This window comes from Drosophila willistoni (genome assembly GCF_018902025.1).
Source record: "Drosophila willistoni isolate 14030-0811.24 chromosome 2L unlocalized genomic scaffold, UCI_dwil_1.1 Seg196, whole genome shotgun sequence".
In the NCBI taxonomy this organism is placed as follows: domain Eukaryota; kingdom Metazoa; phylum Arthropoda; class Insecta; order Diptera; family Drosophilidae; genus Drosophila; species Drosophila willistoni.
Window position 1 is genome coordinate 5493522 of NW_025814048.1, and position 15646 is coordinate 5509167.

The 15646-nt window shown below is 35.1% G+C and overlaps 2 protein-coding genes across 2 annotated transcripts; one reads left to right on the plus strand and one right to left on the minus strand.

Moving 5' to 3' along the window:
• Positions 1–1192: 1192 nt before the first annotated feature.
• LOC6640286 (ATP synthase subunit alpha, mitochondrial) lies at positions 1193–4262 on the plus strand. The gene is made up of 4 exons (XM_002063269.4): positions 1193–1397; positions 2053–2633; positions 2703–3504; positions 3567–4262. The coding sequence occupies exons 1-4, from the start codon at positions 1332–1334 to the stop codon at positions 3774–3776; spliced, it is 1659 nt and encodes a 552-aa protein (XP_002063305.1). The 5' UTR covers positions 1193–1331; the 3' UTR covers positions 3777–4262.
• Positions 4263–8546: 4284 nt separating this feature from the next.
• LOC6640285 (G2/mitotic-specific cyclin-B) lies at positions 8547–11846 on the minus strand. Its single transcript, XM_002063268.4, has 5 exons — positions 11509–11846; positions 11038–11204; positions 10741–10949; positions 9533–10503; positions 8547–9465 (listed from the first exon to the last, which is right to left on the minus strand). The coding sequence occupies exons 1-5, from the start codon at positions 11542–11544 to the stop codon at positions 9175–9177; spliced, it is 1674 nt and encodes a 557-aa protein (XP_002063304.1). The 5' UTR covers positions 11545–11846; the 3' UTR covers positions 8547–9174.
• Positions 11847–15646: the final 3800 nt, after the last annotated feature.

Consider the following 15646-nt stretch of genomic DNA (forward strand, 5'->3'; position numbering starts at 1 on the left):
TGCGTTCTTCGTGTTTGCTTTCCAGCCCCCAGTAGTTTAAAGACCCCCACATTTACCCCGCCGCCTGATATACGCCGAAGCAACAACACCAACATTCATTTGGCGCTGAAAATTTAAATATTTTTGCCGCATAATAGGGGGTAAATGAGAATATGCTGGAAAATACGGACAGGGACTTAACAAAAGATTTTGATATAAGGTATATCCATTAAACTGTTAAATTAATGAATACAAATAGTTTTATTTCAAACATAACTGCATTCGATAGCAATACTTTATTATCGATAAGTGACGATTGTTATCGCATTCAGTGTTGCTTAACAAATTCTTGGCGCGTTACATAAATTCAAAAGCAATTAGTTTATACCTTTTATTCTGTTGAATGAATCGTTTCAAAAAATCGGATTCAATTATAAAATACTGATTGGTATCTATACGAAATATCTGAATAACATCTAGCGTGACAAAGTAAGATTTTAACAATTGTAAACCGCAGTAATGCTGCGATATGCACATACGATAAAGTAACCCGATTTGTTTTCTACTATGTATGTATGTACATATATTATATGGTCTGAGGTGGTTCTTTCGATTCGTTGTACATATTTGATAGATACCATTTCTGTGAGCCACAAGATACCAACAATAACAGCGTTTAACCCAACCGATAACCTGTTTTCGTTGTATCATTATTTTTGCACATGTTCGCGATACTCACAATTTAAATTCTAAATCAACAGGTGTCCGATTCCTACTGGCCCTTATGATTGCGCGCGACAGAGTTGCAAAACGTTAATAATATGTGGCATCGATTCCATCATACACTGCAAAAAACAAAAACAATTTAATTTCAAATAAATGGAACTATTATATTAATAGTCAGCCGTTTTTTCCTATACAGACATTAAACACTCAAAAAGTACTGTTTAATTGTAAGTTGCGTTAATAGTTGCTTGGGAATTTGCTGCTTTTTAAGCAAATATATTTAAAAATCAATAAAAGGTTTAAATTTTAAACTTTAAAATATTCAATAACGTTTGAGCTCTACTATTATCGTTTGATATGACGTTTGATTTGATGTGACTTTAATTTTTATTTTTCCCCCATTAGTGAAATTTATTATACTATCGATTAAAAACAAGTACTTGCTTATCGATAGTATCGATTTATTTCCCAACACTAGAGTGCGGTAACACTTGCACAGCTGGTCACACCACCCCATCTTTCTGTGAAAATTTACTACGAGTCGGGAAAAAGTACGAGGAGTTGGTGTAGGAAATTAATTTGTTAAATTGTTTCTTCGACAAAAAGTATATAAAATATAAGAAAAAATGTCGATGCTTTCTGCTCGTTTGGCGTCGTCTGTCGCACGCAGCTTGCCCAAGGCTGCCACACAGGTATACCACGAAATAAAAAAAACCGAAAATTACACCGAAAAAATACTAATTGGAGAAATTTACGGGAAATTTGCAAATTATTCGCATTAAAGCCGATTGGGCAGGATTATTGCGGATCAATGGATGAGTACCACCTATTAGCAGATATTAAACATGTTCTCATCTTTTTAGCCAAGTTTTTTGGTCACAAATTCCGTGTGGTTATGCAATGCGAAAAGCAAAATGTCGGCAAACTACTCTTGGTGACAAGAAGTTGCATAATCTAGTCAAAGAATCATTGCCAAAGTAATGCAGAAAACTAAGTTAAAACTAAAAATTAGTAACTAAAAGTGCTTAAAAGTATTCAATTGACAATTAAATGCAAGCGAGATTATGTAATTTTTTTTTTATATGACAAAAAATTTGTGAGGTTATGTTCGGGTTAACAGCAAGTCAATAATGTTAGGTGCGCGAGAGGGTGGCACGCAAGGAGGTGAAGAGAAATTAAGAAAAAGTGTAAAAAATAAGGAAAAAACTTTCAAATAATCTACGTAAAATTTGATTTGCACGTTGGGGTTATTCAACTAATACTCCCCTGGCCCCCTCCTCACCCATTATCTACCCTTACATAAGATATGGTAACACTTCTTACTCTTCTTCTTCTTCTTGTTATTAGGTTGCCTGCAAAGCCGCCTACCCAGCTGCCACTCTTGCTGCCCGTAAATTCCATGTGGCCAGCACACAGCGCAGCGCCGAGATCTCCAACATCTTGGAAGAGCGCATTTTGGGAGTCGCCCCCAAGGCCGATTTGGAAGAAACTGGCCGTGTGTTGAGCATTGGTGATGGTATCGCTCGTGTCTATGGTCTGAACAACATCCAGGCTGATGAGATGGTGGAATTCTCCTCCGGTCTTAAGGGCATGGCCTTGAATTTGGAACCCGACAATGTTGGTGTTGTGGTCTTCGGTAACGATAAGTTGATCAAACAGGGTGATATTGTCAAGCGTACCGGCGCCATTGTCGATGTCCCAGTTGGTGATGAACTTTTGGGCCGTGTTGTTGATGCTCTGGGTAATGCCATTGATGGTAAGGGTGCCATCAATACCAAGGATCGTTTCCGTGTCGGTATCAAGGCTCCCGGCATTATTCCCCGTGTCTCTGTGCGCGAGCCCATGCAGACTGGTATCAAGGCTGTCGATTCTCTGGTGCCAATTGGTCGTGGTCAGCGTGAGTTGATCATTGGTGACAGACAGACTGGGTAAGATTTCAATGGTAACCACTTTGTATGTACTTGTTAATCCATGTGGAACGTACTTTTTTGATGCAGCAAAACCGCTTTGGCTATTGATACCATCATCAACCAGAAGCGTTTCAATGAGGGACAAGACGAATCCAAGAAATTGTACTGTATCTATGTTGCTATTGGCCAGAAGCGTTCCACTGTTGCCCAGATTGTGAAGCGTTTGACTGACTCCGGTGCCATGGGTTACTCTGTCATTGTCTCTGCCACCGCTTCTGATGCCGCTCCCCTGCAATACTTGGCTCCCTACTCTGGCTGCGCCATGGGAGAATACTTCCGCGACAAGGGCAAGCACGCTCTGATCATCTATGATGATTTGTCCAAGCAGGCTGTGGCTTACCGTCAGATGTCCCTGTTGCTGCGTCGTCCCCCAGGTCGTGAGGCCTACCCCGGTGATGTGTTCTATCTCCACTCCCGTCTGTTGGAGCGTGCCGCCAAGATGTCCCCCGCTATGGGTGGTGGCTCGTTGACTGCCCTGCCCGTGATTGAAACCCAGGCCGGTGATGTGTCCGCCTACATTCCAACCAATGTCATTTCGATCACTGACGGTCAGATCTTCTTGGAAACCGAATTGTTCTACAAGGGTATTCGTCCAGCCATTAACGTGGGTCTCTCTGTGTCCCGTGTCGGTTCCGCTGCCCAGACCAAGGCCATGAAACAGGTGGCCGGTTCCATGAAGTTGGAGTTGGCTCAGTACCGTGAGGTCGCTGCCTTCGCTCAGTTCGGTTCCGATTTGGATGCTGCCACCCAGCAGCTGTTGAACCGTGGTGTTCGTCTGACTGAACTCCTCAAGCAGGGACAGTATGTGCCCATGTCCATTGAGGATCAGGTATGGATCAAAGAAACAAGATAAAACTGAAATTCTGATTTATCATTCTATATTTCGTTTAGGTTGCTGTCATCTACTGCGGTGTCCGCGGTCACTTGGACAAGATGGATCCCGCCAAGATCACCAAGTTCGAAAAGGAATTCTTGCAGCACATCAAGACCACCGAGCAGGGTCTGCTTGATACCATTGCCAAGGAGGGCAAAATCTCTGATGCTGCCGATGCCAAGCTGAAGGATGTTGTCACCAAATTCATGGCCACCTTCCAGGGTTAAGTTCTAAATAAGCTACAGCACGTCAATATCAAATCAGTAGCCACAGTCGAGAATTAACCATCCAATCTCAACTGACCTTAAAGCTTAAGTTGAAAAAAAGATAAACAAACAAAAGATAAAACAAAAAACATAAAAACAAAAAACCGAAAGCTCTTTTATGCATTCATATCTCTTCATATTCCTTTCGTCTTGCGTCCTGTGTGCCTTAGCCATATTAAATGGCCAAACATCTATCTTGGGAGAGAGAGAGCGGCGCCAGTCATGTGGTTGATGCACACAGGTTACGCAACATGTTTCGAATTTCAGCGGAAAGCCGTCAAAAATCCAATTGTACTCCTTACACCTACTCCTAATCGAGATTGATAATTTGTAATCAATATTTGAAATATTGTAATAATCGAAAAATAGTCGAAAAAATACTGTTTTATGGATGATTGTGAACACGATGATAACTAAATAAAAAAAAACGATACTATAAATTATAAACTTAAAACAAAACAATATTGTGGAAATGTCCAAATTGATGGTGTTCACTCAAGCGGAGGAGCAGCATTTGGGGAAAACTCAAAGTTGGAATGGAACTTTACACATTTTTGGAATGTATTTCAAATCGCTAAGAATTGAATTGAAACCCCTACACTTAACACACTCAAGTTTATGACTTACACACTCAAAGTTATGACTTATTGACCAGATTTTAGGTTAAACAGGTTGTATTACTTCCTTTTCAGATCGAAACATTCCCTCATTGGGATATTAATTCCATTATTATTTTATTTTTCAATACGTACTTATAAACAAAGTTAAGCTTTGACATAATAAAGGCGTGTCTTTCATGTTTGATCATAAAATTGTTAAAGGCAAGACCAACTTCCAAATCAAAGCTTTCTTCTGAAATTTAAATCATTATTTCTAAATACAAAATATTATATTTTATTTGGGATAAATTATATACGAGTAACATATATCTTGAGTGCAAAAATATAGTTGTGCGACATATTTAAGAGTTATATATTATATATATTTAAACAAGGAAAGAAAAATTCAAATATTATGGTTTGATTAGCGATAGATTAATATCATATTATTTTGTTGATTTCTTAAATGTAATCTAGAATCTGTTAAAGTTAAAAAGTATCTGTTTTGAGTAGGCTTTTTTGGTTTAGTCCATATAAATACGATTTACGTCAATGTTTTTCTCGTTACTGGCAGAGGTACTTGGGAATATTTCACACCAAGTCCGGATCAGCAAAAGATCATATTAATCAAAGCTATTTCATCACGTATTAATATATCTTTTGATATGTTTGAAATATTCCTGTATTACATTCGAAATCATTCAATAGAACTAGCATTTATATAAATAGGAATTGTAAATTTCGTAGAGGGACCTGAATATTTTCTTTACATTTCTGAATGCAGGAACGAGAGAGTATCCAAAATTATAAAAATTTTGAATTTTTGGAATTTTTAAATCTGTAATTTTAGGTAACTTGCTCCTAACTGTGCATTCCGCAACCAAATATACATATTATAATTATTAATGCACAATGTTGACCGTTTCAGAATCAGTATTAACAATAACAGGACGAACCAGAATATCTCAAAATCAATTTTGGTTAATACTTGTGATTATCAAACTATTTTCTAGTCTCCCTACCTTGAATCTGTTCTAAAGGGTCTTACAATATTTCTATTGTGTCTCAAGAATAAATATTTCTGTCTGAAATTATGAAATTTTAATTTGTGTAGATGATTTTTGGAAACCTCGCCAAAATTTAGAAAAATGTTTGTCATGTAAATATTTCAGTTCGAAATATGAAATTGCAATTGTTGTAGATGATTTTTTGGATAATAAATGGTTACTGAAATCAACAAAGATTAGAAAAATGATATTTTTCTACCTCCTTTTCGTTTGCTGATTGTTAGAAATCTAGATTTTAACACATGTATAGCAAAAATTTCCAAGGACAATTTAGAATTTCTCTTTTTTTTCTCGCCAGAGGACGTCCTATATATGTAAGTATACAAATATGTTAGGTCTGAGTGAGAAATCAGTTTATGTACGCATCATTTTGAATCGTCTTGGCCAATTCTGGTTCTCTGTTCTTAAAACAAACATCACAAATCCAGATTTTGTCCTTTTCTTTTCTTTTCTTTTGACTCGGCTCACAGCTGATTTTGTGGACGGGCAGCTGATGGACTCGACCCAACCCGAATCGACCCTAAGTAGCTACACCCCTCGGAGCCTGAAGAGGTATCGTGCAGCTACCTGGTGGGCTACATAATTGGCCCTTTTTTGGCTGACGTCTAGACAGGATAACCAAAACGCAAAACCAGTGACAGTCAGTCACAGTTCAATGGTCTGCATATTTGGGTAACAGCAAGCCAGAAATGGGAGCAAGGGAATCCCCCCTTAAAAAAAAGAAAGAAGAAAAAAGAAAAGGAAAACCATTGCCTTTGACTGTGATTTTCCAGGCTATAACAACTTCCTCCTGCTGCTCCTCCTTCACAGAAACTGACGGTATCTGTGTATGGTTCCCTCTCTCTAGCTCTCTTACTCTCCCTCTCCCACTCTCTCTTTCTCTGCTTTTCTGCGTGGCTTTCTTTTTATGGCATTTTGTTTTGTTTGCTCGTAAAAGTGTCCAAAATTAATGAGAGTCATAAAACCGTCAAACTTAAATTTCGACCAGGCGCACAGAAAAATCAGAAGGCCGAAGCAGAAGCAACAGCAACAACAACTGAAGCACCAGCAGACAAAGGCCAAAGCAGAGACCCGCGCAATACACACACACACACACACACACACACAACACACACTGTCATAGCGGCACAGGCATCCATGAGTGTGTGTGTATACACAGACACGTGGGGCAAATTACCAAACGAGATACAAGAAATATGCCCATAAGGGAGGAAACCAACAAACAACAACAACAAAATACAAAGAACTGACCTGCGATCCCTTCTTTTGGCTATCCTTGGAGAAAAAGAGACAGAGCGGGAGGGTGATAAGGCAACAAAATTAATTTCAGAGATTCCCACAGATCTAAAAAAAACAGAGAAAAGAATAAAGATTTCATTTGGGTCTTTGACGTTTCTCTCGAAATTGGATAAGAAATTTGTCTCATATTAGGCGAATGCATTAAATATACTTTTAAAAAGTGGCAAAGTTTAAACAGTAGAACTAAACCTTACACTAAGGTACATAGTATAACAAGCCAAAATTTATTAAATTTTTATATAAATATATGGGATAACTATTGCACCACTTTCCACTTCATTTTTTTCCATACGAACTTCAGCTGATTTAAATTAGTTTATTTTATTTGGTAAGCATTTTTAATAAATAAGTTAAATAGACATAAAAAGGGATAAAGGGATTGGAAATAGCACAGTAATAGTTAAGTTTTTACTTTCTTAAATGAAAAAACCACAAACATTTTGTTGATTTTTAGGTGGCTAAAAGTAAATTTTTCAAAACTCTTTACGTAAACGCAAAACTAATTTCTCCACATGGTTGGAGCTCCAAGTCTTAATGTTTCCTAAATGAATTTACAAAAATTTCATATAATTTTAATTTCAGCAAACTTTTTTTTAAATTTTAGAAAAGTTATGAATTCTTTTTAAAATGTTTCAATGGTCATCGAAGTGTTACCTTGCCTTTAATTTGGATCGTGGTCAATATTTTAAAGTAGATTATTTTAAAAGCATCAAAAAAGGATGTTTAGGAGGACCCAAACACTTAGCAAAGTACCTAATATTTGATATTATTTTCGGAATTTCTGATTTCATGAAGAGTTTTGAAATACAGACTTGATTTTAATGTTAGATAAAACTGGTTTCTTTATTTAACGTTCTTATTTAATTGATATCAAACAGTTTTGCTCGCCGGCTTTAGGTTGATAAATAAAAATACCAATTTTTTTTTCATTTTTAGATCGTCTTGAGAAATATATACATACGTATATTTCACAAGTTGGGTGTCTCAGACGTGGAAACCTCCAAATGAAATCAAGTTTTGACCAAAAAACATGTTCATTTTGTTATAGTTTTCTTTATATTAATAGGTTTATTAATTAGGTTTAATACATATATAAAGGAAACTATAACAAAATGAACATGTTTTTTGGTCAAAACTTGATTTCATTTGTTTTTCCATACAACATTTATATTTGGATCATAAAAACTTAGTATAAAATTGTCTTCTATTTTTATATTAAACGGTCTTCAACCCACCTTACACTACTGCACAGTAAAACTCAAATGTCATTATTAAAAAAAAAATTTCGTATTAAATAAAATTCAAAAATTTACCTCAATCCAGTTACCAATTCTTGGAATAAAATGAAATTTATCAAAACTTTTATTATAATTACTTGCTTTTATAATCTATCAGTCTTCGTTGCATTATATTTTTGCCCAAAAGTTGCTGCATTATGTAAAAGGATTTAATTTGCTTCCTTTTTAAGGAGTCTTTACGACTCTTATGGTTTATTAGATTGTACTTTGTGAATACATAAACCATTACTTCTCCAAAAAGTCAATTTGTTATACCGATCTCATTGTGACATATATAGCTGTACAAATTAACATTATTTACCTTTATTGACATCAAATAACAACATCACATTAAGGATGATTAATTTACTGCCAAATAATTTTAATGTGATTTAAGAAAGTACATTTATTTATTCTTTTTTTTTTTGCTTCTCTTTACAAAGGTTTTCCTTTTTCTAAGAAAATTGAATTTTGTCTTGTTGATATAAGTCATTTTATAATTAATTTAATTACTTTCTATATAGATTACAAATCGTTATCTTTTGTCTTTGTATTTTTTTTTTGCACAAAATATGTATAATTTAATTGTTTAAGACATCCAAATTTGTTGAATTTATAAATTATCAATAGGTGAAGGTGGGAGGAGGGGAAGGATTATAATATGTATATATATATGCATTTTGTAGAATTATATGTTTCAATTTCGAGAGACAACGCCGATATGTTCAGCCAGCAAAATAAGCTCGTTGTTTCTCAGGGGATCCGTGTCGTCCGCCATTCGTACCATAAAATCAAAAAGGATACAGCGCAAGGGAAGAGATGACTCCGATGGGCGACTTTTAACTAAAGTGGCTGGAGTCTACTTATTTTTTTTTTTTTCAAAATATATATATATATCTATATTTAGGTAGTGCCTTGTCTTCTTGCTTTTACACTGACAAGGCATACAAAATAAAACAAAATTAATACAAAGATTTGGCAAGTTAGAAAGGAAAAGTGAACACACAGGACAGAAAAATTAGAACACGATAACGAACGAGAACATAAGATAAACAAAATGATTAAACTAAACTTAAATGGATTGACAGACATTGTTGCGTTGACAGTGCGGGACTATCTACTTCTTTTGAGCTACTATGGAATCCATCAGAGGACCACTCAATTCGGGTCTCTGGGCGATTTTCTGAAACTTGTTCTCTTGATATTTCTGATAAATGGAACGCAGCTTGGCCTGCGGAGCAGAACGTGCCAATTTGGCAATCAGTCGAGCAATTGGCCGCAAATATGTGGCCGTATAGCGTGAATAATGGACCAATGTGGGGGTCCAGTGTTTGTCATTTAGCCCCACTCTGGATTGATAATTACCATTCAACAAGTTGAGCGACAAGAACAAAGATCCAGCGGCAATCTAGAAGGAAATGTTTAAGTGAAATGAAATGCTGGATATGTTAGTTGCTTGTGATCAATCAACCTACCTCAGAGGGCTTATAGCTAGCCAATTCATAATCGACCATGGATAATTCCACAAAATATTTCGACATGGCATGATGTTCATCTTCTGCCCCAGCGGCCTTTGAGTAACGTCTTAGGAAATGTATTGGCAAAGGACGCGATAGATTGCAATCGATTGCCTTTAGGATTTGCAGCTCCATTACGCGTATTTGCCTGGCAGTATAGGTATCATCGGTGATGTACACAAAATCAGCAATGGTCGGTGGGAATAGCTCCTCGTATTTGGTGGCTATGAAGAGGGCAGTCACGCCCACCAATTGCAAATAGCTGCGCTTGGTATTCTTAACCACTTGCAAATAGCGGTCAATAATGGCTACAGCCAACTGGAAAGTCTCTGCAGCCATGTGGAATTGCAAATGCACCTCATTTATCCAATCAATCAGTACTGAACGCATTCTCTGCGATACCTCCAACTGGCCATCCAAATGGTCTGGATGTATTGGCTGCTCATCCTCCAACTGATAAAGATAATCATAGATATCATTGACGTATTCAGAGACAAGTACCAAGTTCTCTTTGTCATTAGCATCAATGTCCTCAATGTTGGCCAAACGCTTGCTGGACAAGGACAGAGCGGCTGAGATGGAGTTGCAGCTGCTGCTGCCTGTGGCCTGAGCTGAGGATAGCTGCGGCTTTGGCAGACGGTTAAGTGTCAACGCTGAGGCAGCAGCAGAAGTGCTCTCCTTCTTAACCACTTCTTTTTTAACGACCACCTCCTTTTTAACCAATGCTGCTGTAGCCGACTCCTTCTTTATAGCAGCCACACCCATGGCAGGTTTACCCAATGCTGCACGCAATTTGCTCAAGGATTTCAATGACAAATGGCTATCCTCTCGACGCAAAGTGGTGGTCGTCGTAGTGGTGGTAACACCAGTCAACTGCTCATTAGATCCACCCGATTGGGACGAGGAGGAGGAGGTAGACTCCGCCTTGACTGTAAATGTAAAAGAAAAAAAAAAAAAAAGGAAAAATATTAACAATTATACTTAATTTGATAAAGTTTATCCTATAGTAATAGTTTTTTAAAATAATAAATTAATATATGTATATATTATAAATTAAAAGGCCCATTTTAAGCACTTGAAAAAAAATATACATATAAGTGAAAAAGAGAAGGCAAGACTTTCCTTCTCTCTCTCTTCCTCTTTTTTTATTACTTCCTTTCACTTACCCTTCGAGCTGGCAATGGTAATTTGTGATCTGGTAGCAGCTCCAACATTACGCAAGGAATTGGCCCGCAACAAGGGGCCAGCAATTGGAGCGGCTGCAGCAGCATTTGTTGCATTTGGAGCAAGGCTGGTCAAGGGCTGTTTCTTCCAGTGGGTGTCCACGCGGGGCTTAGCATTGCGCACAGCATTTGTCAATTTTACATCTTTCAATCTTCAAAAGAAAGAGATGACAAACAGTTAACAGTTAGAAATGAAAGAAAAAGAAATTAGAAAAGGAGAGCAAAATAGCGGGAACTTACTCTTTTAGTGCCGCATCCTTCGTGTTGGTGGTGGTCTTTGATGTCAAGCCACGATTAAGTCCACGATTCTGTAGATCGCCTAAAGCTGCACGTTTTGTGGTTGCCTCATTTTGTGAAGGCACTGTCATAGTTTTCACCTGAACGGGACGAATATTCTCCGTTGCATTCTAAAAAAAAAAAAAAAAAGAATATCGCAAAATGAAGAAAAAAAAATCTAGATTCCATTGCAGCCATCTTACATTTACCGCAATCATCTCAAATCTCTATGGTGGAGACAGAGAGAGAGAGGAAGAAAGTGGAATAGAAAGACATGATAAGCGGTACTTGATTTACAGCTATGACAATTGAGCGCCAAGAAAAAAATTCTCAACACAATAACAAACGGCACTTTTTCACCCTCCCTTTTGCACCTACGTCCCGACGCCATGATGGCGTCCCTTTGACCCTTTTTTTGAACACTTTAATACTTACCTCATCCATAAGCATTTTCATCGTCGTGCCCACCATTTTCCTTGTTTGAAAAATTTAAAAACTTTAATTGAACAATTTAAAATATATGAATTTAGTTTTTTTCACTTTTTTTTTCGAAGCGTCGTTTTTGATCTAAAAGCGGGCGCTATTTAATCGAAAATTTAGCTTCTTAACGGCATTTGCTTGAATTTAATTGCACAGCGTATGTGATAATATACGAAAATATATTATTTAGTCGAATGTAAAGTTATACAAATTTAAAAATTTATTAATAATTTTTTTCTTCTGCGAAGCCAAGCTGCTGCCGCCGTTAAGTTTGAAATTAAAATGGAGAGTGAACTAGAGATGGCGTATCGTCGATGGAAAAAACATCGATGTTGGGTGATTACTATCGATAGTTGAATTCGCTTCTGCCAAACAACAACCACAGGGCCAATTCGCCCAGCCTGAATATTTCGCTCAGCCATGGCGTACCGTCGATATAGTTTTGTGTATCGACATATCATCAAAGCGCAAATGGATAAGTAAATATTAATCGATAAGTTAAAAAGAGAATTCGATCGCGCTCAACTTCAAACAGCTGACTATCGGAGTGCAGTAAAATAATACATGAAATGAATAAATTGGGACCAAGATTATGCAACTGTAACCTGGAAAACTCATGCAGACAAGTGCCGCAATATGTTGCCCAATATTTCAAACTTAATTATTTGGACAAATCAGTCAGTTTATTTCTCTTCTGAAATTTTTAAATTTCCTTCCTTATAACGAAATGCCATTGCTGATCCAGTGGAAATCTGGTTAGAATACCCTGTATTTATATACCATCCAAATGTATTGATACTTAAAACGTATTCATTTGTTCTGTTTTCACTTAATATGTTCTTTAAAAATAAATGGAAATTCCTTAATTTATCAATATAAATATACTTTAAGTCAAATAATAAAATTGTTAGCATAGTTTTAGGTGTCTAGTTTAAGTTGGTTCCCAGAATTTAAAACACCTATTTTAACATTTTGCTTAACAGAGTAAGAGGCTGTTATTGACAGAGGTCCGAATTTCGAAGGCAAATGGCGCCGAAAGAGATTCAATTCAAATAAATTTTGTAAAATGATTAATTAAGGATTTTTTTTCTCTCTTTGTGAAATAATAAAATAAGCTTCTACTTAAAAGGCAAAACATTGCCTAATTCAAAACTGTTGAATTTAATATGGCTAATTGGAAAAAATATAATGTATACAAACATATTGTTGAATTGATATAAGAAACATATCTTAATTGTGATTGATGTTGGCAAATTGCCTTCTTCATTTACATTTCATTTCAATTCAATTGTATTGACAATTGGCAATTGTTGAATTAGCATTTCTTGATTTACAATTTCCCTTCAAGTTTTGCTGTTTTGTTTTTGTGTTTTTGTATTTGTTTCTGTTCTTTGAACGGATATGCAGCATAATTCTTTCATTCTTTTGAATGCAGAGATCAGATGATGTTGATCAACTGCTGGTCAGTGTCAAGTTTTTAGCCCTGTCTGCCCCATCATTTTCAGGCACTTGACCATAAAACAATTGCCGCGTTTTTTGCATATTTTTTGGTGGTTGCTAATTTATGTTGTTTTTTTTTAGTGTATATCTTCTTAACGGTGTTCTTCGTTTTGGTAAGTTTTTTGTTTTGAGATTCTTCCGCCCCCCATACTTAGATCTCATTAGCATATTAAAGCCGAAGCCCCCATCTATGCAACCAACTTCGTGCCTTGGAGCCGATCGTGTTCATAAAGTTTTCCGCAATGATGAGTTTTCATTTCATTCGCAAAAGTCGAGTCAACTCGAATGGTTCTCGGAGAGTGGAAATAAAATTGGTCGAGAGTTTTCGGATTTTATGCGGCTATCAAAAAAATATGAAAAATCGAAAATAAAAAATAAAAACGAAAACAAACTCGCAGATTATATTTATTGAAAAATGTATCTGACCTCACATTAATGTGGAGTACTATAAAAATGGTCTGAAATAAAAATATTCGTTATGCTTGAGAGCTAATGATTTGTGTGGCGCTTAATTGTTCAACTAAATAAAATCTAAATGCTTATAAATTCTGTGTGTGTGTGTGTGTGTCAGTGTGTGTTTGTGCGTTTTTAAAAAACAAAAGCAGAGCATTATAATAAACATGGATTTTTGGACTGGACTCAAGTGAACTTTATGTCGGGATTGGCATCATTGAAAATTGACAAATCGCTAGATTAGCTCCTTCTCTATCTCTTTCTCTCTCCCCATTTGTGTTAGTTTGTTTGTGTGTGTGTGTGTCTGAAGACAAGGAAGAACTTAAGCAACAAACTTAACTAAATGTACAACAAACAAACGAACAACAACAACAACAACTAAAAACCGCAAAACTGGAGTCAAAACTTAACGCAACGTTAAGGCAATTAATTAGTGCATAAAACAGTTACAATTAACTAAGAAAGAAGAGGCAATAACAGAAACCTAACTCTATTTGAAATTCAGGCATTCACTTTTTACTCTACACCCACACCCACCCACCACCCCCCTCAACCACAAATCCTCCCACACTCTTTCTCTTTCTCTTCCACAAAAAATTTCCAACGATTTGTAATTATGAAATTAGGTTGTATATACTTATAAAGTGTAGATCTTATCGATGTTTTTTTTTTTTATTAAATCGCAATGATTGTTATATCATGATAGTTTAGAAATAATATACAACTTTCATAGAGCTAAAAGTTTTTTCAAAAAAACACAAAATATTTTGTGTAATCTTCAAGATTAGATCTAGATCTAAAAATTTTCCATAGAAAGTCACAAGAATAGAAAAACTTTATTTGAATCAAAAGATTTTTTTCAAATAATTCATATATATAAAGTGTAAACTAACATATAACAACATGAAATGAGAAATATGTTTCATATATCTTTCTACTAATGTAAAGACTTTACATTAATACTTAATGGTATTAAAAGAGTTTTTATATTGACTAAAATGCTAACAATTCAAAAACGAATTAAGCAGGTGAAAAACTTTTTAAATTTGTTTCAATTTATATTCCGATTAGTTTGTTTAAAATCGAAAATAAGAACAGCCTGAATAAATCAGCATTTTGATTCGAAATATGAATATATGAATATATGAATTCGAAATATGAATATAATTATTCCCTTTCACATTTATGGCAAAATGTTGAAATATTTTTATTTCGTAAACATTAAATATCAATTTAATATAAATAAATAGCCTTTGCCAAATATTGTTTTTTTCCAAAAATGTAAGTCACTTTGCAAATATGATATTTAAAAAAACTTCGTTTAAATAAAGGTTCTAACTTATAGGACAATTAACCAAGAAAAAGTAAACTCATAACCATTAGGTAAATTCAACTTATGTACATACTTTGAAACAAAAACAATAATAATTCAAAGATGTATAGCCAAAAAATAATTACACTGCCAGCCACTTGAATAAGAACACTCGAAATTTGTTTTTATTCGTTATGGCATGTTAAAAATCTTTATACTTTTGACTTGGTTTTAATTTCTAATCAAAGTACATAAAGTTGTCAATTTTTAAATTTGTTTAATTAGGAAAAAAAATTTATGAATGATGTATAAAAAAACGATGTTTATTTTTAATCGATATATAATTAAAGTTCGTTGAAATAGAGACGGAACCGAAGAAAACAAAGCAAAATTAACACAAGAGTGTTCTTATTCAAGTGGCTGGCAGTGTATGTATAAATATAATTATTCAGTTTTAACAACAAGATAAGATATGAAATTAAACAGCTTAATAGATATTGAAAATACTGAAAGGAAAAGTAGTTTATCTTGAGTTTAAGAAGAGTTCAAAGAATGTTCAACTACCCACTCAGCATTTGGAAGAATATTTTACCTAATACCACATTGATGATTCTCTTAAAATTAACAAACGATTATTTTTATGTAGTTAATTAAAAAAAGACTTGTAAATTAATCTTCCTGTTTATCAAAATGCATTTAAGTACAATAACAAAAAGTAAGACTATTGCCGTGTATGAATATAAATATGACTCAAATAGGAGTTGAATCTGATTTATAGAAGGATTCATAAGTAACTCATTTGCCATGAGCTTTATTAGAATAACATTT

Coding starts and splice junctions, on each gene's coding strand:
- LOC6640286 (XM_002063269.4), top strand. CDS start 1,332: ATGTCGATGCTTTCTGCTCGTTTGGCGTCGTCTGTCGCACGCAGCTTG. Junction 2,634..2,702: donor ATTGGTGACAGACAGACTGG/GTAAGATTTCAA, acceptor TTTTTGATGCAG/CAAAACCGCTTTGGCTATTG. Junction 3,505..3,566: donor CCATGTCCATTGAGGATCAG/GTATGGATCAAA, acceptor TATTTCGTTTAG/GTTGCTGTCATCTACTGCGG.
- LOC6640285 (XM_002063268.4), bottom strand. CDS start 11,544: ATGGTGGGCACGACGATGAAAATGCTTATGGATGAG. Junction 10,504..10,740: donor TACCATTGCCAGCTCGAAGG/GTAAGTGAAAGG, acceptor TTACATTTACAG/TCAAGGCGGAGTCTACCTCC. Junction 9,466..9,532: donor CTAGCTATAAGCCCTCTGAG/GTAGGTTGATTG, acceptor ATTTCCTTCTAG/ATTGCCGCTGGATCTTTGTT.